This window comes from Pygocentrus nattereri, chromosome 13 (assembly GCF_015220715.1).
Source record: "Pygocentrus nattereri isolate fPygNat1 chromosome 13, fPygNat1.pri, whole genome shotgun sequence".
Classification (NCBI taxonomy): domain Eukaryota; kingdom Metazoa; phylum Chordata; class Actinopteri; order Characiformes; family Serrasalmidae; genus Pygocentrus; species Pygocentrus nattereri.
Window position 1 is genome coordinate 18,719,106 of NC_051223.1, and position 24,978 is coordinate 18,744,083.

The 24,978-nt window shown below is 41.5% G+C and overlaps 3 protein-coding genes across 7 annotated transcripts; 2 read left to right on the forward strand and 1 right to left on the reverse strand.

The window, feature by feature from the left end:
• The first annotated feature begins 533 nt into the window (after positions 1 to 533).
• msl1b (MSL complex subunit 1b) lies at positions 534 to 5,398 on the forward strand. The gene is made up of 9 exons (XM_017725341.2): positions 534 to 1,101; positions 1,204 to 1,980; positions 2,125 to 2,321; positions 2,420 to 2,727; positions 2,815 to 2,879; positions 3,003 to 3,070; positions 3,211 to 3,338; positions 3,456 to 3,528; positions 4,100 to 5,398. Exons 2-9 carry the CDS (start codon positions 1,318 to 1,320, stop codon positions 4,188 to 4,190), a joined length of 1,593 nt encoding a protein of 530 aa, XP_017580830.1. The 5' UTR covers positions 534 to 1,101; positions 1,204 to 1,317; the 3' UTR covers positions 4,191 to 5,398.
• Positions 5,399 to 5,948: 550 nt separating this feature from the next.
• On the reverse strand, positions 5,949 to 8,825 carry chmp2a (charged multivesicular body protein 2A). Of its 2 annotated transcripts, XM_017725350.2 has the most exons (6): positions 8,644 to 8,825; positions 7,794 to 7,961; positions 7,514 to 7,693; positions 7,163 to 7,293; positions 7,000 to 7,061; positions 6,767 to 6,888 (listed from the first exon to the last, which is right to left on the reverse strand). In XM_017725350.2, exons 2-6 carry the CDS (start codon positions 7,959 to 7,961, stop codon positions 6,767 to 6,769), a joined length of 663 nt encoding a protein of 220 aa, XP_017580839.1. In that variant the 5' UTR covers positions 8,644 to 8,825. The 2 variants fall into 2 exon arrangements, with proteins under 2 accessions (XP_037400222.1, XP_017580839.1); XM_037544325.1 differs by lacking the exon at positions 8,644 to 8,825 and having other exon boundaries at positions 5,949 to 6,888.
• Positions 8,826 to 11,090: 2,265 nt separating this feature from the next.
• On the forward strand, positions 11,091 to 24,978 carry fbrs (fibrosin). Of its 4 annotated transcripts, none has more exons than XM_017725342.2 (19): positions 11,091 to 11,754; positions 12,819 to 13,417; positions 13,684 to 13,866; positions 14,222 to 14,254; positions 14,404 to 14,433; positions 14,547 to 14,595; positions 16,928 to 17,252; positions 17,819 to 18,027; positions 18,954 to 19,231; positions 19,347 to 19,391; positions 19,578 to 19,673; positions 20,036 to 20,119; positions 20,422 to 20,460; positions 20,565 to 20,636; positions 20,825 to 20,987; positions 21,275 to 21,355; positions 21,595 to 21,678; positions 21,786 to 22,002; positions 22,099 to 24,978. In XM_017725342.2, exons 2-19 carry the CDS (start codon positions 13,118 to 13,120, stop codon positions 23,684 to 23,686), a joined length of 3,876 nt encoding a protein of 1,291 aa, XP_017580831.1. In that variant the 5' UTR covers positions 11,091 to 11,754; positions 12,819 to 13,117; the 3' UTR covers positions 23,687 to 24,978. The 4 variants fall into 4 exon arrangements, with proteins under 4 accessions (XP_017580831.1, XP_017580833.1, XP_017580834.1 ...); XM_017725344.2 differs by having other exon boundaries at positions 20,051 to 20,119; XM_017725345.2 differs by having other exon boundaries at positions 13,702 to 13,866.

Below are 24,978 nucleotides of genomic sequence, written 5' to 3' on the forward strand. Positions count from 1 at the left end.
TGATCGTCTGATCTCTGTCCGTCTGATCTCTGTCCTCTGTTCGTCTGATCTCTGTCCTCTGTTCGTCTGATCTCTGTCCTCTGATCGTCTGATCTCTGTCCTCTGATCTTTGTCCTCTGATCATCTGATCGTCTGATCTCTGTCCTCTGTACGTCTGATCTCTGTCCTCTGATCATCTGATCTTTGTCCTCTGATCATCTGACCGTCTGATCTCTGTCCTCTGTTCGTCTGATCTCTGTCCTCTGTTCGTCTGATCTCTGTCCTCTGATCGTCTGATCTCTGTCCTCTGATCTTTGTCCTCTGATCATCTGATCGTCTGATCACTGTCCTCTGTTCGTCTGATCTCTGTCCTCTGTACGTCTGATCTCTGTCCTCTGATCATCTGATCTTTGTCCTCTGATCATCTGACCGTCTGATCTCTGTCCTCTGTTCGTCTGATCACTGTCCTCTGTTCGTCTGATCTCTGTCCTCTGATCGCGGAGCTTTTACTGAAACTCCACTGCACGGGCTTGTAGACGCGTCTCGCCTTCGCGCATGCGCGGTGTCTCCAGTTTAAACCGACCGTGCGCTCAACATGGTGCTGAGGATCAGGCCAGAAAATGGGGGACTAATAAAAGTGGATGAAAGTATCACTTTAAACGCTGTTCTGTTTCTTCAAACGGGAACGCGTGTGGGATAAGCGGTGAGAATTCAGCACAGGCGGTACGCAGGTGTGTTTGTGTGAGCGCGGTCGAGGCCGGCGGCTGTTGGAGGGCTTGTTATTGTCCCTCTCTGAGCGCAGCTCGTCTGGAGCCGCTGCTCTCCAGCACTGCGGATCAAAATGGAGGCGAGTGCTGAGTAGCTACGCCGGGCAGGTAGTGGAGAAGTGCCGAACTGCTCCTGAATCAGACAAATAACACACACCTGCACGTTTCAGTGTATTTTTGGAAACCAAATTCATCGGCAGACGCTCGGCTTGTGCACGAAATCAAGAAGCTAGGTAGTTAGTTGGCTAAGTGAGTTAGCTAGCAGGCTAATTAGCGAAGCTAGCCTGCTAAGGCGGCGCTGGTGTTGGGAGCAGCATCATGGAGGATTTGCAACTTTCCTCCCAGGCTGGTCCAGGTGAGCTCTGCCGTATCTCTTTCTTCTGTATGCCTACAGTGCAGGCTTACTTTGGAAGCTAAACGTTGTTTTTCTTTCTTTTTGTTTTTATTTCAATTGCAGGTTAGGAGCACGCCGGCGCTCCGGCTTGGTCTTCACTGGCTGTGAACGCTGCAGTCTGCCTTTCTGTCTCCGCCATTGGAGCTATGGTTTATTCTGTAGCTTGTTGTTCTCACCATGAATATGCGCTCCGAGTCCATCTCTAACGTGGGACTGCGCTCAGAATCTAACACTTTCTGCCTTTCCAAACGAGGCTCTGGCCATACTATAGGTGTCCCGAGAAATTCGTACACTTTGGTGACTGAAACGCATGATCCGCTCGGTGTTACTCTAACTGACGCCGGACAGCACTTCATCGCATCCAGAAACCTGGACAAGCACCTCGCTGGGAAGGCTGCTCGGCCGTTATTGCCAGTAGGACAGAACAAAGCGGTAGCTGTTCCTTCTGGAGGAGGCTCAGAGAGCGCCGACGCAGTTACATCTCAAGCTAAACAAATGGGGGGCGAAGGGACCCCTGTTAAAAGTAAAACTTCACTTGGACAGACCAACGCTATTGATAACAAAGCAGAATTTGTTTCAATGAATTCACACAATTCCAGGGATTCTGGTGGTGAAGACAGCACAAAAGGGTTGGACACTATGGGGGCACACGGCATGGCATCCCATGAACATACAGAGGGTAAACGAAAGAACATAAAGAAGGCCCCTGGCCATCCCAATTCACAAGCCAGTTGTCTTCGGCAGCTCCTCCTGCTTCAGCTGGATCTCATAGAGCAACAGCAGCAGCAGCTGCAGTCCAAGGACAAAGAAATAGATGAACTAAAAGCAGACCGAGACACGGTATGTGGTTCTGAATTAAGCTTGAACTAGTGTTTTATTAATGGTACTCTTTCCTCTTAGGCTTGGGACATTTCATCCCTGCTAGTCAAGTAGCAAGTTTATGAAATGGGCTTTTCTGTCTCTTTTCAACACGTCCTCCAACAGCTGCTTGCACGGATCGAGCGGATGGAACGGCGCTTACAGTTGATGAGCAAAGAACCTCGTGACAAGCGTCTGTTTCAGCCATTGGAGCGCTGGGTCCCAGACACAGACGACTTCTGGGATTCGGACGTGGGAGACAGCCCTCAGACCCACACACCCAAAACCTCTTCTTTTAGTCGAAACAGCAAGGTGCAAAAGAGGTAACAAACGCAGATGGATCTGTGATGCTTTGTCACATTTTGGTCTTCCCTGTTATATAAGTTTTGCATTTATTTATTTATTTTTATTTACTTTGTAGGAAATTTGGCTTTGTAGACTCAAAAGTACAGAAGTCACAGGGGAAAGCTTCTAGGTTTACTCCCCAGAAATCAGACACAGGAGGAGCGTCACCATGTCAGAGGGATTTGCGAAACAAGGAGACTCCAGAGAAGACTGGATTGGGGAAGTCAACAGGGCAGACGGAGGCCCTCTCAGAAGGAGAAGAAAACTGTGAACACCAAGACTTGCCATATATGACGACAACAGAAATGTACTTATGCTGTTGGCACCAACCTCCTGTCTCACCCCTGCGTGAGCCATCCCCCAAGAAAGAGGAGGATGTTGCCAGTGAGTACTTTAAATGCAGAATATTTTTTTTTTTAAATTAAACATATGCATCATGAAATGTTATGTATGTTTAAATTTTTTGCATAGTTCCGTCCTGGAGAGAAAACAGCATGGAGCCATCGAGGGAGGAAGAGGCTTTTGACATCCCTGAGGTGATGACATGCTTTACTTTGTGTTTTCTCCACCATCTTATTATTACAGTACATTCTTCTCATGCCAGAGTCTAATTCCCAAGCACATGTAGCTTAAGGTGATATTTTTATTTTGCTAACTAGAGTCTTGAGGATGGTGTCTTTCTGAAACGCCATGCAAAGCTAGAGCTGGATGAGAAGAGAAGGAAAAGGTAAGAGTTGAAGCACACAACCCCCCCCCCCCCCCCCCAACTCCCCCTTTTAGAGGATCCTCATTAGACTATTTTATCATTTTTCCAGATATGCTTTCTTATGTATTACTGGCTGATGTTTCCCTTTTATAAACTTTTAGATGGGACATTCAGAGGATACGGGAGCAACGCATGCTCCAGAGGCTGCAGCAGCGCATGGAGAAGAGAAAGATAAATGTTCAGGAGAGCGAGCCAGAGCTGTCATCTTTTTATCCTGATATTGATGATGGTAGTATCTGTACTTTAGCTGGAAGCTTTTTGGATGCTTTTGCTACTAAATTATGCTCATATTTGAAATAAAACACTGGGCTTCCTAAAGTAAATTTGTTGACTTTTTCTCCCACAGTGGAATCAATTGTCATCACACCCTTTCTGCCTGTTGTGGCTTTTGGGCGGCCTTTGCCCAGACTCACACCACAGTGAGTACCTCTCATTCAAATACAGCTCCATTTAGATGCTCCGACTTTATTAGATTTTGAAGTACATTACGTGTAACAGGTTGTATTCATTACAACTGGAAATTCTATGAGATTCTCATGAGATTCCTACTTTACGCCTTTATGTTCATGCAGCTTCACTTGGCACTTGTTTGTTATTCTGAGCAGACAAAAATGTCTTAAAGCTAGAATTGGGAGTTTCGTTTGGTTAGTGGCAAGTTTTATTTTGAAAGTTAGTGTAGGCTATGGCAGTTAATTGTTAATATAACAGACTAATAAAGCTTAATTACCGTCTTCTACATATAAGCTTGCAAGTATCCAAAAGAGTCCATCTGTATAGGATTTCATACGTAAATAGCACATCGTACACAAATATCAAAAGGTTGCCTAAAAAGCTTAAAACATGCTATTATTTATTTAGGCACTGGCAAGTTTGTGTGGAAATCAGTTGGCTGTGGTCTTGAACGCAGCCCTGATGTCTCCATTTTATATTGTTTTGATATGTATGAGTTTCATCTCCCTTACAATTTCTCTCTCATTCACACCCGCACAGGAACTTCGAGCTGCCGTGGCTTGATGAAAGAAGTCGCTGCCGTATAGAGAATCAGAAAAAACAAACTCCTCATAGGACCTGTCGAAAATAAGCCGCTCTCACATAAAATTGAGTGCATATCCATGTTGAATGCTGGAGAGGGAGGCAGTCCTGAGGCTGCAGGATGCTTGATCAGGATACTCCATGGGTTTGTGTGGGTTTATAATTAAATGGCAATAAGACTTCCATGTGACAATAAGAGGAAATGGCAGTGTTGCAGATTTATTTATGTTAGTCATTAGGAGAAACCCATCCACAGAATGCCCTGCATTTTTTTAAAATAAGTGTTCAGCCTTGATTGATTGCTGTGTAAAGTAATTCTGGTCCTGCTCTGTCTAGTTTACGGAAATTATATTATGCAGGCACTGCTTTAAGCAACAGTTTCACATGCATTACCTTGTAAATATGGACTATTTGATGCGTATTTTGCATGTAATGCCTAAGTGAACTTCTGAAAATCAAGCTGCGCTGAAACATACCTTCACTGTACATGCACCATGGGGGTATAATGGAGAGCCTGAATAAGAATACTCAACAATACAATGACTTACGACTTAAATCCTTAAATTTAACTTGAGAATGCATGGTTGTCTTGAGTCAACAAAATCATACAAGGAGAAATTTCCTTTTTTGTAAGTGCAGTTTGAATTCTATTAAAAAAAAAAAGAACAGTTAATGTCAACAAATTCAGAGTTAAATAAGCAGTGTGTGCTGCTGTTTTATAGCAAGTAGTTATTTGTGAGCTTATACTGGAGGTCTGCACATCTCTGAAGTTGTTCAACATGCCACTGTACCGAGAAGACATCTAATGCTCTGTTCATGTTGGAGCAGCTTGTTGATCATTGTTCTCGTTCTTTATGCCTATCTGACCTTATAATTGGAAACTTTCTTTATTACCTTTGTATTGCCTGCATCCAAAAGAACATCAAAAAGCTTTGTGTCAGTTAAGTCATGATATACTCTGTGCCTCGTACAACAAAACGTCAACAAAAAAATCCAAAGCCATGCCTCACTTTAGTCTGTAGCCACATGATTCTTTTGTTTTGGCATGTTTTGCCATTACTTTTTTTTTTTTTTTTTGACCTTGTAAAATTTTGTGTCTAGTTTCATGATATGTGTAGGATGTATATAAGGGAAGATGTTATTTTTTTATTATTTATGTTTGTGTTGTATGTTCGGTATAGATATTATATTGATAGAATGTTGACAGAATAACTGAAGAAATTTGTTTTGCAAAAAATACAAATCCTATTACTTCTGCATTTGTCTTTTTTCATTATCTAATGTTTTAAGCATTAATTTTTACACATCATGAGACCATTTGGTGAACATACAAAGATTTCTCCATCATCTAAAGTTGATGCAAAGTTGGTGTGTGCAAGGTTTTATTCACTGTAATATCAAAGCGGATTCAGATAGCAAGGAGCCAACAAAAGTGAAGACATCATACCTCCACTGGGCATTAAATAGTTTGAACACTGACGTTTAGTGATGCTTTAGCTAAGCTGAACCCAGTTCTTGCAAGCTTATAAAACAAAAAATTCAAACCACCTGCAGCATGTATGCTAAGACAGGTTATGTCGTCCATTTTTTTCCCATAGTTTTACACTGTAGCTATCAAATAATACAAACCTACCACTGGAAAACATTTGTTTTAAGCTAACAGAGGTTTTAGTGCAGGGATGCCACCAAAGTATTTCAAAACACTTTTTATCGCAGTTGTCAGTATTGTAACCTCCTTACAGAAAAGTTGACATTGCATTGTTGCACTCGGCCACTGTGTCTCCACTGCATTCATTATGGGACTCAATTCAGTCTCTAACTGAAAAATGTTTATTGAGAAAGGCAAAAATACAACACCCCAGTTTCACTTTTAGATAAATACTATACTATTACACACCAGTAATCATACTTTTTTTCTCTTAACCCTTTTGTCACTGATACTTTTTAAAATTCTTTTAATGGGAGAAACTAGAAGGATAGTATTTAGAGATGTAGAATCGAGTGGCCCATTACATACTGTTGTGTGATTAGTAAAGAACAATTCTGTAAAGACTGAGAAAAGCATTTTTATGATCAGAATCTGGTAGCAGGAAATGTTTGAAGCATTGTGATAAAATATATAAACCACCAAGCTTTACAATTCTGGAATATGACCAAAACAGTAATAATGAGACATGTAAAACTGTAACTACTCATATAAAATATCAGTCTTATCACCATTTATTTGACTAGATAGCAGGCCATATGCCCCTTTATTTATTCCCATTTAGTGTTTTTTTTCTTTTTAGCAATTTCCTGCATACCTGCAGTGCTTTAGACATTCCCCCCAGGAAATCTTTCCCTAATAAAATATGATGTGTGGCACAAATGACCTGAAAACCACATCTTTGATTGGAGCGTTTGTTTGGTAGAATGACATTACACAGCACGTCAAGTAGAAAAAGAACAAAGAAAAACAAACAAAAAATAATTCACACAAGAGTGCCTTATGCCAGAAACACACTGCATTCCAACTGTGCAGTGTTCGATCATCCACTGTTTTACTCGCTCAGCATTTCAGTAAGGTGTTAGAAAGCTTCATACACATATTTCTGAACTAATGCCTTAAAAAAAGTCCTGTCAGCTTCAGTCTCTTCTGAGGTTATTCAGTCTTTCCTCTAGGTCAGCATCTGCATCTGCCAGAGTCGGCTGCGGCTCTGCTTTCTTCCCAGCGGCAACTGAAAGGCTTCCCCCAGTTGATGGCAGATCTGTTTGAAAATATGCACAGATCTTGATATGGCATCTATAAACAGCTGAATATATACATTAATGACAGAGTTATCAGCTATAAAATGTGAAACAGCAGGTAGATTCCATACTTGACAGTTCATCTGAAAGATTCAGGCCCAGCTCATCCAGCACTTGGGAAACCACAGCATCACTATCAAAAACAACAAAGAGTGAATGTTAAGACAGTGCAACAGTCACAGATCTGCAAGTTCACATTTCAACCCAAGAATACTTTTAGGCACACAGCCCCACCTTTCTTCTTCATCATCCTCATCTCCCATTGCATCATCGATAGCATCATTCATCATCTCCTCTTTCATTTCCATAATTTCACTCTGGCGCTCGAACTCCATCATGATCTTCTGAATCTGTGGCAACTTCAGCTGTATGAAGGGTAAAGGTTGTCGTGAGTTCAGTGAATATAAACTTGCATATTTGTGATTGGTGACTTTGGTCTTGAGGAACAGAGGCTAAGAAACATTCTGCATATTGTCAGACTCAGAGCCACAAATGGTTACGCTTGAATTTCTGAACTCAGAATTTCAGTATAACAATCTAAAAAGCTGCACTCTTTACAAAGCAGAACTAATATGGTAAACTCACCTGTCTGTTCATTGTGGCCATGGCTTTAGTGACTCCCTTCATGGCCTGTGCCATGCTGTTGTTTGACTTAAGGGTTTGGATTTTGAGACTGACTGCTTGGATATTTGCTCTCATCATTATGAACTTTTTAACGTAACGCCTGGTGCGAACCAAGTCCTTTGCCATAATCTTAACAGCATCCTAGAATAATAAAAACATCACATTTAGGCAGTAATTAACACATCAGTTCATGCTTTATATTCATACAAATGTGACTGTGTCATCATGACTCTCCCCTTACCATCTGTCCTTGTTTGGCCATTTTCTTGATGTCAGCTATGATTTTCTTTTCCTGTTGTTCCAGCTTCTGGCGCTCTCTGTCGAGATCTCTCATGGCTCTGTTGAGTGCTCTCTGGTTCTGTCTCAGCATCTCCTCTGGAGTTTTCCTCCGCCCAAATAAGAACTCCATCTAATAAGTAACCAGAAAGACATCTCTTCATGACAACAAATTCCATTACATTTCCATCAGATACTGTGAACAGTGCTCAGGACCGGTCACATGACAACTAATGCTACAGAATGACTCAGATGAGGGTATGTGGTTGACATCATCTTTGGCTGAAACACACCTTAATCTAAAATAAGTTGAGCATTAAGTACTGCCCACTGTTTGTGTTGTAGTTGCCTAAAACACTGTGTACAGTACCAGCTGCAGTTTTAAGTAAGAGAAGTAGCTAAATAAATATTTTCTAACCCAAATTCACGTCACGTCAGATTTGTTTGGCATTTCTACATTCTTGTGTAACTGACCATGTATAGGCAACCTAATAATGACCATCACACAGTATAAGTGAGTAGGTTTAGCTAACTAGTTGACGTAACTTGACTAACAGCTTACTGCTAATGTTAACTAGTCAGAGGTTTAGCCACGATGATGTGACACTTTCTGGATGACAGTATCAAATACAGTGGATTACAGACAAGAAGGATTATATACAGCCTTTCCTCAGAACATATAACACGTTTTCGCCTTGCTAAGTCCGTTTAAGGTTAGCGACTAAAACAATAACAAGCTGCTAGCATGCGGCTAACGCTAACCGCTAACATTAACTCTGCGGAGTCCGGACAAATGACAGTCCGAGAAGGTTTACCTTGACTTTCCTCTCTTTCAGTTAGAAGTGTCCTCCAGACAAGTGGGAGCTCCCCGCAGACACGCCGAGCCCGCTGTGCTTCTGTTTTCTTTGGCTGCCTGTGAGCGACGCTCGGTCTAGTCGTTCCTTTTGCTTTTTCCCTTCCGCATCTCAGCGCTTCCTTTGGAGAGCCGCTGACTACGTCACAGGACGGACGTTTAAACGTCCAGATCCAGGGTTCTGAGCGGCCGGATGACGTCATCATCACAGCATACTACATTCATTATTTTAATAAAATAAATAAAATAATTTTATTTATTACTAAATGTATGATTGTGACCGCGAATGTGGGCGTAATAACCACTTGGCCGAACATTTCATACAAAAACGTCATTTTCAAATACCCCCAGCCCCTTTTGCGTTTTTAGAGACGTGTTTGTTTAGATCATTCCCACTTATTAAGCTTAAAAATGCTTGTCTCAGTTGCGATGTTCTTGTACCTTCATATCTATTTATTAATTGATAATTTCTTCTTTATCTTATTTTATTAATTAACGTATTTAACTCCACTTTTTTCAATTAACGTCATTATCAAATGCCTTGAAATTTCCTCAGTGTAATAATCTAACGTGTCCCTCTTCTGTTGTAAAAACCAGAAAACCCCCACACCGTTTTAGGTAATGAGCAATAAAAATTCAAGCATATTGGTTGATGTTTATTGATTATATGAATGATACAATTGTAAGATCTTTTTTTTTATAAGAGAAACATTTTCAAATCTCCATAAACATGAAATCACACTGGACTGTGATGCGTGTTATTGCATTGTGTGATGATTATTTCCATTTTTCCATCCTTACAAAAAAGTCACTGGGGCAGTACCCTTCTTATCACTGGGGTGGTACCTTTATTCAGGGAACATAACTGTACCATAATCCACTGAAATGATATTTTCCAAGTTGTACTGACTCCACACACCCTGCCTCATCTCCAGGCTTTTTACTAAATGGTTCTGTTTTAAAACATTAGTTTATAAAAAGATACAAATATCTACTTTTCCACTGGGAAAAACTTATTTAAGGTACACGATTGGACCTTAACACTGTTGTTGTACCTTTGAGGGAATGTTTACACTGTTTGTACCTTGATGAACGAATCATGCATGGTACCTTTATTTCTAACAGTGTACGATGGAAACAAAGTTGTTCGGGGTGCTTTTAAGTAAAATTCTTCATTCTAGAGAAACGTACAGTGTGAGAATTGTTCACAGTGGTGGTGAGAGGAGCCAGACGTCCGAAGAATTGAATGCCTCTAAAAGCTCCCTCGAAAGCTATTAAATGAAATGATTTTGAAATGCTGCCTGATGTCTGAGACACTGTGTTTACATGCACTTATTAATCCAATAACTGTAGAAAATCAGATTTTCAGTCATTCGTTCACTGTGTTTACATGCACTCGGGGAGTGATGTGGGGAAAAACTCCAGGTTTACTTCAGTCAGGCAGTCATCAGATTTCTGCTTTGCAATGAGACAAAACTCCCAGAGTAACGTGACGAGTTTTTCAGTGAACAAAAAATATGAATGCACATCATCCAGAAGGTGAAGAAGAGTTGAATCCTTCGGTTCATCAAGCATTTATATGGTTTCCTTCTGCCATCTCGCAGGTGTCAAACACTTCTTACTGTTTCCAGGCCGACGCTCTGTTTTCACGCATGTGCAGACTGAGAAAAAGAGAGAAATCAGAATGAGAGTCTACACGTGCTGAAAAACCAGATTACTGAGCTACTGCACAGCTCTCTTCATCGGATTTCTTCATCAGATTCCTAGGCCTTAATCTGATCCAAGGAATTGGAGGATGCTGTTTACATGACTGCTTGAATGATCTGATACAGCTGAAGACTGATAATGGTTAGATTATTAAGTGCATGTAAATGCACTCATTGATTTGGGGTATTTTTAAGTTAACCTTTTGGCCTGAAACACTAATATATAAATCATTAAAGGGGGAGAGGTGTGCACAAGGTGTTTAGGCAAACAATACCAAAGAAAACCTAGGAGACACATACAGGTTGAGTGGTCATGATCCACTATTCACAGCTACTTATAAGTACATGTATCTGTATTTCAGACATCGTGATTTCTGGTTAACGTCACCGTAACGTTACGTTAACGTAAAGAAATCTGACTCGGTTAGTTTCTCTATAATGAACAATTTCACCCACCTGCTTAGTTTGCGTCTCAACCACTGAAGCAGGTAAAAGAATAAAATTTTGAAAAATCAGTGGATTTTCCCTTTAAAATTGCAAATCAGGACCATTCCTGCACGGTCAATGAATAAATGCTATATGGATTATTCAGCCCTCTACTAAACCGTACACTTTGCTATAAAATGTTTTCGGGATGCTGCTGTAAATGGTCAGCAGCTCTTTCACAGCTTCATATCAAGCTGAGCCTACAGGCGGCAGTGCTGCCTTATCCTGAGGTGCACACAGCTGTCCGTGAATCAGAGAGGGAAGAAAAAAATCGACTGAAGCACACAATGCAGTTTCACTGTGGGGCTTATCCACCCAGGATTCACGGACTGCCAGCTTTTCAGATTATAACGAACCGTATATGTACCTGATTTTGACGATCAGATTTCAGTCTAACGCTTTAGAAATCCCTGTAGAGACCGTCTTTGAGAGAGCAGTTCATCTACACCGCGGCTAAAAGAGGGAAATAGATTCAGCTTCGCCCGACTGAGTGGATTAGACAGAGGGCCGCGGGCGGAAGGAGGTGCCCTTCCCGGCCTACTCTACAGGGCTCGGCCGGCGCTCCCGCAGCTGAAACTCGAGCTCGGGGCCTCGGGGCCTGCGGCGGCTCTGATGATCTGATGGAGAAACGAAACGGGCAGCAGCCAGAAGAGAGCGATCCGATACATCGGCCACTTTGGAGCGGTGGGTACGATCGGAATAACGCCGCTCTGATTATCGCTTATACAGCACAAACAAGCGAGGGCGATTTTTGTGTTTGAGAGAGAGCGGCATCTGCTGAACAATCCGAGCAAGTGGAAGCATTTTTTTGGGCTCAGACGGCTTCACCTTTCTCTCCTCTGCTCGTCAAAGGATCGCTAGCTTTGGCTGGCTAACCAAAGGTAGTTTAATCGCCTTTTGTATATTTTTCTTTACATTGGTTAAATAGTTTTGATGTGCTTGCCGGATGTTTTTTAAGGATTTGGGTGACTTATTGTATTATTTGTGTGAGAATCATCGCGACGTGTCATCGAAGTACAGACGAGTGAGTGTAATATTTTATTTAGCAAACAACTTGGGCTGAGCTAGCGGACGGTAGCGCAGTTAGCAGACGGCTGTAAGTGTATTGCCTTTGGATCCAGCTGTGTCAACGGAGGTGTCTGGAAGACGCAGAACGGAGAAATGGCCTTTTTGCTTTTTTTTTATCGCTAATTGTCAACGCCAGGTACACCGCGCAGTAAATCGGTGTTCGGTTCTTGAAAGCGGTGTTTACACTGGATGTGATCAATAGCGTCAGTTAGCAGGCTAGCAGTATGGTAATTACCTTACCGTCATTTATGGTGGATGCTAGCCTGCTAGGCCAGCTGAGATAACTAGCTAGCGTTAGCTGACTAGCCATCCGTCGTGTCCGGTCGAAAAACTAGCCAGCTGACTTTGACAAATACTGGTTTATCATGCGCAGTACCAGGTTTGTATTCTCTGTCTTTTTTCAAATAAAATATACGTTTGTTACTTTCACACGTAAAGCCTAAATCTAATGTTCAGCTAGCTTTGATGAACCTGTCAGTTTAAGGCTAGTCAGCTAACCTAGCTAACTAGTTAATATTTTTACTTGGTAACTGGTCGTCAGGGAAGACGCGTTACAGCCGCCTCACATTACCGTTTTATATAAGAAATGTTTTGTGTGCCTGTAAATAAGCGCTTTTCTCTGTTTTTGTCTGTCGGCCTTCCAGTTTCTTATTTGTTCAAGCACGTCCTGTTAGTGGTTTCCTCTCAGTACGTGATGAAAATTGTCCCTCGGACATTTCCCTAACGACGTTACGTCTGTGCGGTGATGTGCTTTTCCCTGGTCCACAAAATACACAGTTCGTTTTATTATCGTTATAAGTCATTTCTTGTGTACTGTAAGTGTATGTATGCAGTGTTAGTAGCTAATGTTTTTTTTTTCCTCTCCTTTCTTCCTCAGATGAGACCAATAATGTCTTGACACGACGACGGTAACGCAGAAGGGAATATTCTAAATATATAGAACCTTTTTTATGGAGACAGTCTCACAGATGGACAGGCATGACTCTCATAAGACAGCACTGTGCTGACACCATGCAGTCTACAACTGGTACAAAGCTATAAGCAAGAATATTAACTCTGCTTTAAACTGGGACACCTACATTGGTTAAGGAGGTTTTGGGTGTCTTCGGCTAAAGTAAGGTTCCTTCACGGGCCAGGTGTTAGTGCCTTGTGTGTGGACTTGCAGTACTTTTTGACATGGACGGTCCGAGTCGAAGCGGAGGGTTAAGACAGAGCCGTCGCTCCCGTTCTCAGCGCGACAGAGAGCGGCGGCGAAGGAGAGCAAACCTTGGGCCTTCGTCACCTTCCTCAGCCTCGGATCAGGAGCTTTGCAGAGGAGACTCCCTCCTCGGTGCTAGTGGTGGAGAATGTCGGCCCGTCTTTCCTGGTGCCAGACACCGGCCCCCGCGTCGGAGGAAGCGAGAATCGGTGTCGTGTGAGGAAGACATCATTGATGGATTTGCTATAGCCAGCTTCATAAGCTTGGAGGCCCTGGAGGTGTGTGTCATTATTCGTCCATGTCAAAATGCACTAGATAGTTACGATAGAGAGTGCATGTTACATGACATAAAGGTGGTGTTAGTCTCTCTGTCCTATTTATTTCTTTTTTTAAATTTTAATCTTTATACAGTTTTTTTTTTTTTTTTTTTTTTTTTTTTGTTAAATATTGGGTTGAAAGTATAAACATGCATGCAATATATGGAGCAACGACATTTTGAGTCATGATATTACTCCTGTATGTCACTGCACATGTTTTTTAATAGATGGACTGTTCTCTGAAGCCACCAGAGCGAGCTGGAATGCTGATGGGGAGAGGCAACAAAAGGAAGAGAGGTGTGGATGAGAATGGCGGGCCTCTCTCAGAGCGTGAGGAAGGAGCTCCAGCTACGTACACCACCAGCAGCTGGGAGAAACGCAAGAATGAGAAAAGGAAGAGAGAGGCTAAGGTGAGAGACACAGAAAAGGTGATGTTTTTCTGCACATTCTCAATGTTTCAGTTTCAGTTCAGATTTAGCGTTTACTGTAATTATTTTTAAAAACACCTGCAGGGTTTCGGGTTTTACTCATTCGATAACATATTACTCATTTGAAAAGTATAATAATGTCACCATGTCTTTTACAATAATGTATGCCTCATGTATGAATTTGTTAACTCTTGCTACTTATTCATATGGCAATTACCAGAACTAGTACCTTTTGAGTAATTTAAAGTAATAATATCAAATTTGAGCCCATATATGCAAAGATTCCTTCTGTTTGCTTAGTATGTCTGCAGGAAATCAGTTGTGATTTGTGTTACAGGTCTCAGGAAATCTCATGGAGACAGGATACATTGTAAGTGTCGTTTGTTCCTTTTAATGCCTCTTTACAGCTAAAGTTTTAGAAGTATGCATACACAGTATGTTCACAATACATGTATTTGGTCTTGAGTGTCTTGTTTACCAGTGAATGTTGTCATTGATGTGTCTTTGTTTTTGTGTCAGTGTGACACGGAGAGTGAGTCAGGAGATAAGGTGGGTTATTTTCTTGTATTGGTAATGTGATGGTGCTGGTAGTGTTTTTTTATTTATTATTTTTTTTTTGTGAAGAATGTTAATGATTGTTGTTTTTCATTCCTTTAACCTAGGCCTCTGACAATGATATGGAGCCTACGTTCATCGTTAGCACTAGAGAAGGTAGATATTTTGCATCATCCTTTCACTAAATGTAGTAAATGCTTTTTTGAGGTATGCATAATTTTACATCTAAAAATGTTTTAAAGTACTGCATGCTGCTCAGCAGCTCAATTTTCTATGGCAGAGATTCCCAACCTTTTCTAACTTGCGGCCCACACAGGCAACCAAAAAAGTTTCCGTGGCCCACAAGATTTTACTGACCAAATCATTAAAAGTGTGAACAAATATAATACAACGTAATACAAAACTTTTTTCTACTCAGCTAATGAGTTAACTGGTGAGGTTTGGCAGCTACCTCATGCTAGATTACATGCTGAAGAAGGTGGCTCAGTTCAGTAGATCTATATGCATACTTGTTTAGCCTGCACATGACGGTGTAATTTGTTTGTTCTGGAAGTTTTATTGACACTACAGCTCAGAGGTCTTTTTACTAGTTTACTGTTCTCAGACATGTGAAGCCTAATGGCCTTTTCACACTGATTGATGCATGCAGTATTTTCAGGCCACTGTAAAGTAATTCGATCATGTGTATAACTGATGATATCTTTTACACCAAAAGTGATATTTCTAATCGTGAAAATGCAACATAATGGAAAATAATGTTATTTATTCGCTCTGCTTGGAAATTTTGTAGCAGGATTCATTTATTCTCTGCTTTCTCATGGAATGCATTAACATATCCAAAAGCAGCTCAGACAGGCTGAAATCTAAACACCGAAGTTACAAACATTTGAGCTATTTCTGTAAGCTTTCATAAAGTTCCAGCTTCTGAATGCGGTACTGAAACTTTCCCTGCTCCTTTTACTTTTCCAAAACAAAGTCCACCCGACATCATTTTTTGAGGAGCTAAGATCTTGTCACTTGAAGACATTCTGCCCATTTGTTTCATTTAGATCTTTCCTTTTGAGAGAAAGTGTTTGTTACCATTTATCCATGATGGGTGAATTCTATATGAAAAATTAAGAGAAACAATTTATATCACCTTGCACTGAAAATGTAAACATAGCTTGGACTTTTGCTGGACTAAATGAGGTTGGCCTAAATATGATTTTCTATTTTTGTCAATAATTAGTTGTTAATATTTTAAATAACATTTGGTTAAAAGTTTACATTTTAGCAGTATGCCTTTTTTCTGGTACACAAGCAAATTACTCAGCCAGATTGTCCCTGGTAGGAATGCAAATTGCTTAGATTAACTTGTAATCAATAGAAAAAAAGATGCAATGTATCAAAATATCACTAATAAAACGAATAGTTCTGGATCTGAAATATGATTGCCTGAGCCACATTTAAAGGAGCTTGTGGAATGCAGGGCTGACAGGTGGAGCCAGTCATAAGCCTGTACATGAAGAAAAGATACCCTATGGAAGATGTTTTGTTTAAACTAAAGCCCTGACAATGATTATAGGACCAAAAACTAGTAAGTTGAGAAAATGGTAGTACTGTGGGGGAAAAAATGTCTACAGTTGTAAAGTTCTATTTTCAGCTTATTACTGTCCCAAGTTGAAATGAAAATAAATGACTGCGTCTAGCTTTAGCTCAATGTACCTCAGTAGCTCTCCAAAGCCGCCACCGTCCACCATGTCCTTTTTTATAATTTTGAACGTCTCCCACTGGCGTGCAACACGTTTTATCTCCGCGAACACAGACAAAATCGTTTTTTCTCTTATTGGTGGTGCTGTCAAAAAGTGGTTCTAAACGCTACTATTTTTATGTGCATACTTCATTTTTTAGTACATTTATCTACTTGATCCAGTTGCTTTATTGCACCCTCATGTACAATTAAAAAATATTCCTTAATTTGAAGGATTCAAATATGCAGTGTTCTTTACTGCAAATGAAATCACATTAAATTGATGTATTTACACCAGTCATGCTCGGTGAACATTTGTTTATTTGTGAGTTAAAGGTTAATAGTAATGCCTAACTCGAGACATTAGTGAAGCTTTGTAAAATGCTTTACAGTTGTTGCTCTGTATGTATGGTTTTCATTGTTGCATAAATATAATTTTGTAGGTTTGTGTTTGCTACTTTTGACTACAAATGATGTGATATTTGTCTTGCTAAAGTATTCAAATCAAATCTTTAGGTTTGATGCCTGTTAGTTCAAGTGTTTAGGCAATAAAGTTTGAAAACAATTGTTTACTCTAGTTTAACATGCATGCAATGATGCATCCCACGTTTTGGCCTTATGTTTCATGTTGTAACATGCATAGCAATTCTAAAAGGTCTTTCTCATTTACTGTGTTCTGTAAGTCATGTGTCTTGGTCATAAAAACAAACAGTACATTGGAGCTTAGGTTAAAGTAATCCCTTTTTATCTTCCCATCAGTGGTATCCAACCCAGTGAGCATGGCTTCTTCTGTGAGCAACGGCTGCACCCTGTTGCCTTCAAACAGTGGGCCACCCCGTCTGTCAGTGACGCCCCGAGTGTCTGGCTTAGAGCGAAGTCAGGAGAGGAGTCTGGAGCTGCCTTATCCTGAAGCTACCTCGTCCGGTCTACCCGGCCTTTTGCCCCGCTCCCCTGCCTCTGTTGCGACCCCGCCGTCTGAACAGCACAATGGAAATGCTGGACCACACCAACGCAGTCCCCCACGACAAAAGCCCTTTCTCCCCTTCCCTAGCCGGACACAAACAGTCTTCAGTAATGGGAACAGGTCAGTAAAATTCAGTGCGTTGTGTTTTGGGTAGGTCAAACTAGTGCTGGGCAATGTTTATACTGATATACTGCTTTATTGCTTTTCAGTTCTAGAAGTATTTTTACCAACATATTTGGCAGATAATGAGCAACAATTATCTGTTATATAATGTTCATAAAATAGTTTTTAATTCTGTTCTGAGCATGTTACTTATGGTGTCTGGGACCTGATGGTTACCTGTAGTTAGTGGGTGCTTCAGATTGCAAGACCTATTTAAAACCCCTTAAAAGCAGTAAGGTTCTTTTCTGTAAATGTGCTTTCTATTTGATTAATATTTACAATACTGGATAAAGTCCCTTTAATGTGATTTAAGAGGGAAAAATGGAACAAAATGGACCAATCGAAACAAGCAATGTCAAATTTGACCTTTTAGTATAGACTACCAGGAAATATGAATTTATTAACTTTAATAAAATTCTATATAGTAATGTTCTCTAAATATATGAAGCTGTATGCAGATTTTAATTATTAATGTCTCCCAGTACTTGGGCAGTCATTTTTACAAAATCTTTGTTTTTTATCAGGAGTGGTACCTCAGTTAAGACTCAGTCTTCATCTGCCTCTTTATCAATCCGCCCGCCCACACCCTCCACTAGTGTGCCTGCTGGCCGAGGCCCTTCTGGGACAGGAGTGCTCCGCCCCTCTTCACGGCCCAGTCCTGGTGCTCTTTTCACCCCTTCTCCTGGCCTGCCTCCACCTCCTCCTCTCCTGCAGTCCCCTCGCTCTGCAACAGGTGCGCTTAACCACAACTTTATGATGGTGGCTGCAAACACATCTGTTTGTACTGTTATCTATGAATGGACATTTAATTTTTAGTATTTAAATATCCTACTGAGAGTATTTTTTTATTGTGAGTAAAAACGAAACCATGGCAGCTTTAACATTTTTCTTATTGCACATATCTTGTGTAGTTGTTTAAAAAACCTTTTTGAAGAGAGTTATTGTGTAGAATGAACTCATTCAGGACAGTCTGTGAACCAAAAGTAACCAGATGACAGGGGTGTTATGGGCAGAACCTGACCACTGATCAAGGACTATATTGCAGAATTAGGCAGAAGGATCATGCAGTCTTGCATTCTCCCAATGTGGCATGTATGCATGTTTGATTTAGACATTATTATATACCATATTTGAGTTTGTGAACTTTATTAGTATTTACAGAAATATATGTACTTTAAAAAAAAATTTTATTTAATAGATTTTTTAAGAATTTGTTTAGTGGTTCATCATTGTACTTATAACATGTGATTTAATATACTGCGAGTGGGCCTATGGTATGATAACTTGCACAACCGTATGAATTTATCATCTTTTTATTTGGAATATGCTAAGATACAGCTCTATTTGGATGTCTGTTTGATTTTGATACAAAATCAGCTGCATGTCCAAAAAATTCTCTGTAGACCTGCATTGCTGTGTCAGTAATACATATTTTGAAAGTTTTGTAATTGAGACAGTAACCCTATTTAATTTTGACACATGCTTTTATTTGAATATCTGATCAAGTAAATGAATACTAAATTGAGTTTGGATCTCAAATAACCATGACATACGCTCATCTGTAGTGTTAACCATGTGAACAGTTGTTGCCAGTGTTCTTTCAAATTTTTCTGGATTTCCAGATAAATCAGTTCTGTGGCCTTTCTCCACTGCATATAGATCAAGACTTGTACAGGCAAGACCTGAACACGCACTTCCTAGCCTCCCAGGGTGCAGAGCGTGAGAATAGAGCTTCAGGGAGCAGTGCAGGAGTCAATTCAAGCTCAGGGTCAGGAAGACCCTCTGCCTCTGCCTCCAGCTCGAGCACCTCCAGCAGGACTTCACAGGCCCAGGCCTCCATCCCTGCTATGTACCAGTTCCATCACCATAACCATCAGCACCAACACACCCACACCCACCAACACTTTCTGCATCCACCTGCTGCAGCACCTCCTATGGTGAGAAGTCACAAATGCTCATATGTGAATGGTTTTAGAATAATTCTTGCTCAATATTTATTTTCTATTTGGTCATGTTGATACTATAAAAAGCTGTATGTCTCTTCTCTTTTAGTTTGAGAAATATCCAGGCAAGATGGATGGTCTTTTTCGACACCCAGTAAGTTGTGCTTCAGAGGCTGATGCCTGAAATGACTATGCACAAAACCGCTGACAGTGGTCCAGGGCCAAAAGTTACATCATATGATGGCTAAACAATAAATAGTGAATCATTTATTTTGGACTCATATTTGTGCAAATATTGATATGCCAGTAAAATGACACTGCTCTTTTGTTTCACTATAAGTTTTTCTCTCAGTACCCACCACCTGTGCCTGGAATTCAGCCTGTACTACCCCCAACTGGACCACTTAGTTCCCTACAAGGAGCTTTTCAGCCCAAGGTGAGGAATACTACAAATGTGTATTTTATTTATTTATTTTTTATTTAGATTCACATATTAACTTTCCATTGTCCCCCCCCCCCCATATGAAATAATAATTAGGATGTTAGTTATAAGTAGTAACATTGTAAAAATACAACAGTAGTAGTAGTAATAGGACTAAAACATAAATAACTTTGCAATAATATTTTAACAATAACTATTTTTAATTCAGAATCTTATGTAATTCAAAGTGTCTTGGATGGCATATAAATTCACCTATGTATTACATTATTTTGTTAGGTTTTGAATATTAAAGCTAATGCATGCTGTTAGTGTGTCTCTATTTGTAATGGGTTAAAACAGTGTCCTGTGATTGACAGCTTCTTGCCCTCCAGGGACCTGCCCCAGAGATGACTGCTCGTCTAGGAGTGGTACCTCCCCACCTGCAACCTAAAGACCCAAGAGTAGGAGATCTCAATAACGTTTGGTCTACATTGTTTCTGTACTTTGGTCCTGGAGGCCTATCTGTACTACACCTGAGTCATATCACTAATTAGGTTATTCTGGAGCAGATTCAAGCCTGTTACATGGAAAACGCAGCTATGCAGTACTGGTGGACGTCTTAAAATACACTAGTTTAATGTATTTGTAGGGTTGTTACTAATTCAATTACTGCAGTATTTCTTTGTCTCGTTTATTGTGGGCGAATGCATAATTCATAGCTGGATAGTGGATAATTGGCATTTTCTCTCATCTGTGCCTACAGATCTCAGATCCATTTGCACCTTCATTGAAAGTCAGTAATGTAAGCGTAATCCCTTTGCTCTCCATGCTTTTTTTTTTTTTTTTTTAAACTTCTTTTTGGTTTACTAGCATTCACCCTGCTTGATTTTTCTTTCACCAATACAGAAGCCAGGCAAGTGGTGTGCTATGCATGTGCGTGTGGCCTGGATGATTTTGAGGCATCAGGAGAAAGTTAAGGTTTGTCAATTTTATTTTCCAGGTTGATCTTTGAAATATGTTCATTAGTGGATTAGATCACTAAAGTGTCTTGCTGTTGTGATTAGTTCTCATATATTCTGTCCTGCTGCAGTGACGTTTCTTGATTGGTTTATGTTGATCAGAATTTAACTTTTTTTTTTTTTCTTCTATGCTTTACTCTCTTGCAGTTGATGCAGGCAGATCCTCAAAAGCTGGACTTCCGTAATGACCTGTTGCCACGTCTCCCTGGGCCTGGTGGCATAGGAGGAATAGGGGGTCTTGGAGCACTTGGGGGTCCTTTGCCTCCAACTCATGAACTGGCCAGGCCAGGCAGCCTCTTTGCAGCTGCTGGTACATGCTGTTCTCTTATACAGTTGTACTGCTGAAGAAATGACCTGTTTATTCACAGTAGGGCATGTATCTTATGTGTATGTGGAGAGATATTTACATAAATCCCTTAATGTGTTATCAGTTACGACAAAAGCAGTTAACCACATAAAAGCCAAGGGTTATTGAAATAGCTGAGATAAGCCATGTGATATTAAAAGGTTTGGAGAGGACAAAATAGAAATGGAGCCTATAGTACTCCATGAAAGGGTGTTAAATCAGTATTTGAGTTAACCCCTGTATCTTCTTAGGTGGAGTCAATCCATCCTCCACTCCATTCATCTCTCCATCAACGCCCCACTCTTCTTTCCTCACCCCAGCAACACACCTGGGTAAGAGATTGGACCACTCAGCTGTACCCTAGCCAGGTTTTCAAAATATAATAATACTGGAAGAGTGGTTATGTTCTTAAAGTGGATGAGTGGCATCAGACATTAAATTGGATGCTGCAACACATATTGAAATGAGCATAATCTAAATGGGCTCCTCATGATTCAGTTTTTATTAATGCACAGTTTGTGCACTGAAGCTGTGTGATTGGCGTGTGATGCACGGTGTGTGTGTGTTACAGATCCATATGGCCGCTCGCCACCCTTCCCACCCTTGGGAGCCCTGGGCTCTGGTGCCTTCGGAGGACTGGGTAGCCCCTCACTGAGTGAGTCAAAATGTTAATTTGATTATGGAAACACAACTTCCTTTGTTACTTTAAACTTATGTTGATCACATGCATTGACCTATTCTTATCTATTCTGTCGGTCTTAGCTGCTAGTTCTGTGTTTGGCCATAAGGCAGAATCTTCTGCAAGTGCAGTAGGAGGATTGGGTAACCCGCATGAACAATGGAATCGCCTGCATGTTGCCCCTCCCTCTTTCCCCTCAGGGCCCTCTTGGGCCAAAGGACTAGAGAAAAGGGATGAGAGAGAGAGGGGAAAAGACATGGAGAGAAGAGAGCTGACTCACATAAAAGATGAAAAGGACAGGTATGTCTCAACTGTAAAGAATCCCTTCTTTTGTTTTAAGTATGTAAGCTGTATTAACTTTCATACCTACTAACTACTTTGCACTTTCTCTGACAGAGACAGCTTACTGTATGGTCGTCCACCTGTGCGAATGTCTCCCAGTGCCCCATCACTCAAGCACCGCAGCAGCACCCCCAGCTCTCACATGAATGGCCTTGGCCCCCTGAGTGGAGGTGCTGGACAGTCAGATGGACAAAGCAGGGAGCGGGAGCGTGAAAGGGAACGTGAAAGGGAAAGAGAGCCAGACAAGAGACACCATTCAGTTTCAGCCTCCAGGGCACAAGCATCGACTTCCTCAGCACCAGACAGACCTCGTTCGTCCACATCGTCTGTTCTTGCGACCCCTCCTCCAAATGCCCCCTCAGCACCCTCCCCTCTGGACCTATTTCCCAGACAAGCACATGCTCTGAACTCCGAGCCCTCCCATCCATCCCAAAGGGAGAGCAGCGGTCCAGCCTCTTCCTCCTCTTCTGTTAGTTCTCTTCCGGTCAAGAAGCCAGATCGGACAACAACTCCAGTTTCTAAGCAGCCTGCTGGTCTCCCTCCTGGGCTGCCTCATCCCCCAGTGAAGGTGAAAGAGGAGAGAAAAGAAGAGCCTGAACAAGTGCCCATCTCTCTACCACACCCAGGCATACCTCCTCATAGCTTTGAGCGGCCCAACAGTCGCCATACTCACCACCCTTCAACCCCGTCTTCAACCCTCTCATTGACTCCCACACCTGGAGTGCCTCTTCCCCCTCCTACCCAGCACCCTACCCACCACCCTACCCACCACCATCTCTCTCTCTTGGATCGCACTCGTGCTATTGAGGCTTATCTGGGTGGAGCTGGCGGTTCGGCCGGACTGGTTGTAGGGGCTCCCGGGGATCGATTTTCAGTCCATCCACATACACCACCCCAAGGCCACTCTCAGCCTCCTCACAGCTTCCCCTGGGATACGTGGAGGGATCTTGCTGCTCAACAGCAGCAGCATCGTAGAGAGAGTGTCTTGGCTCTGCAGCCAGATCCCCATCTCGCACTGCGCTCTGACCCACACTTCTCCCGCCTGTTTCAGCATCCGCATGCACGATACCTAGAGGCAGAGAGGGCAGCAGCTGTAGCGGCAGCAGTGGCAGCTGGCCAACATCATCCACAAGCACCTACCTCCACTGCTTCGTCCTCAGTGGCCCGTCCAGAGTTTGGACTGATGTCTCATCCTTTTGACCGCCCACCTCAGGTTGGTGGTCCTGGTGGTGGATTGCTGGATGAGGATCAGCGTACCCAGATCCTGCGAGAGGACTTTGAGAGGGTGCGCTACTTTGGGATGCATCCACACCTTGCTGCACCTCATTTGCCCAGCCCATCTGCAGCCCACCTAGAGCAGCTGCATGCAGGCTTACTGTCTCACTCTCAGCTCCATCCTGCTGGAGCTTCTGCACCTTCACCGCATCACTCACTCTATTCTCGCTTGGGCCCCTTGCATCCACATGTTCCAAATGGAATTCTCGCTAAGGCACCAAGTCTAGTAGGGCCCTTGTCAGTTGGTGCACCCCCTCCGCTCATTCCATCTGCAACTAGGCCCTCCACTCCACCTCGTAGTTCCAGACTTGGTGGTGCTGGAGATTTGGCCCTGTTCAGCACACACAAGGATGGCGAGTCCAGATAGTACTAGGTGAGACTGAAGCAGTTAAGGAATTTACTGCTCTTGAACTGCTCTTCCTACTAATGGAAGGACATGCAGGAGCCCAACCTGCTGAAGCTAAAAAGATCGTACGTGAGTGTTCTGATGACCTGAGTGGAGGGCAGAGAGACTTCACAGGGCTGCTCAGTATATTTATCCACTGTGGTTATATTGGTGCAATTTAAGGTACTCTTTCTCCCCACTCCCCTCCTGTGCTTTTGATTTATATTTAGGATTTTGTTTCTCAAAGAGGCCGGTGGATGTTCAGAGACTAAAGGCTGTGTCCTGTCATATGAAGAGAGATGCATACAAGCCTTGCAAGGCTGTTCTCCAGGCTGATGGATCCAGAATTGTATTCAGAGATGATGTTTGCATTTTAACACATCAGTTGACATATCTGTTTCCCTCTATGAACTCATGGCTGCAAAAAAGCCCGTAGAGATTGAGATCTGCATATGAAGAAGTGGGGAAAAAAAAGTTGAACAATGGCTGAAGTAGTGCTTCTCAGATTGTCTAGTGTGTGCTTTGTCTGTAACTAGAGAGAAAAAAAGCACTGTTGTAAAATGAACTTAAAGAAACACATCTTCAGCTTCCTGTTCTTAATTAGTCCACAGCAGAGGCACAACTTCCATGAACGTTACAAAGAACGTCTGCAGATTTATTTTATTTTAATCTTTAAAAACTATTATTAACTGTACATCTTGTTTGATAATATTTTAAAATTTAAAGGAAAAAATCTCATTCTCCTACACTCTGATACATGAGCTGGGACAGAATACAGTAGAATAGTGATATTGCTTTTGTAATTATTGTTAACATTAATTACCTTATATAATAAACATATTCACTGTTTGTCATCATGTCATGGTTTCAGGTCTCACCAGTTGCACTCCCTTGTTAGAACAACTTTCTATTTTGATCCAGGAAATGGCGGCACATTACAACTGCTACAAGAAAGTATATATACAAAATGCCAGTGAACTGGGATTGTAACCATTACCAAGCCTGTCCCCTATGTTGCTGGTTGCTGAATATATTTATGAATGGTAAAAGATCGAATTCCCAATGTGGAGAACATCTTCCACAAAAGACCCACGTCAGATAGATATGGAGTGCTGTGTACGTGTAAACAAACAGCAGGATTGAAGGGACTCTATTTGAGAACAGGACATTCTGGTTTAATTATTTGAGCAAAAACGATTTTATACCTTTTAAATATGTTCCCCTTGAAAAGAAAGCAACAAAGATTAATTATTAAACAAATCGTTGGTTATTTA

What these genes read in the sequence shown, in the direction of transcription:
- fbrs (XM_017725342.2), top strand. Translation starts at nt 13,118, where the DNA reads ATGGACGGTCCGAGTCGAAGCGGAGGGTTAAGACAGAGCCGTCGCTCC. An exon ending in CACCCCAGCAACACACCTGG is followed by an intron (nt 21,356 to 21,594) that starts GTAAGAGATTGG and finishes TGTGTGTTACAG; the next exon opens with ATCCATATGGCCGCTCGCCA. An exon ending in ATAAAAGATGAAAAGGACAG is followed by an intron (nt 22,003 to 22,098) that starts GTATGTCTCAAC and finishes TTTCTCTGACAG; the next exon opens with AGACAGCTTACTGTATGGTC.
- chmp2a (XM_037544325.1), bottom strand. Translation starts at nt 7,961, where the DNA reads ATGGAGTTCTTATTTGGGCGGAGGAAAACTCCAGAGGAGATGCTGAGA. An exon ending in GAGGATGATGAAGAAGAAAG is followed by an intron (nt 7,062 to 7,162) that starts GTGGGGCTGTGT and finishes TGTTTTTGATAG; the next exon opens with TGATGCTGTGGTTTCCCAAG. An exon ending in TCTTTCAGATGAACTGTCAA is followed by an intron (nt 6,889 to 6,999) that starts GTATGGAATCTA and finishes ATTTTCAAACAG; the next exon opens with ATCTGCCATCAACTGGGGGA.
- msl1b (XM_017725341.2), top strand. Translation starts at nt 1,318, where the DNA reads ATGAATATGCGCTCCGAGTCCATCTCTAACGTGGGACTGCGCTCAGAA. An exon ending in AACAGCAAGGTGCAAAAGAG is followed by an intron (nt 2,322 to 2,419) that starts GTAACAAACGCA and finishes TTTACTTTGTAG; the next exon opens with GAAATTTGGCTTTGTAGACT. An exon ending in GATGAGAAGAGAAGGAAAAG is followed by an intron (nt 3,071 to 3,210) that starts GTAAGAGTTGAA and finishes ATAAACTTTTAG; the next exon opens with ATGGGACATTCAGAGGATAC.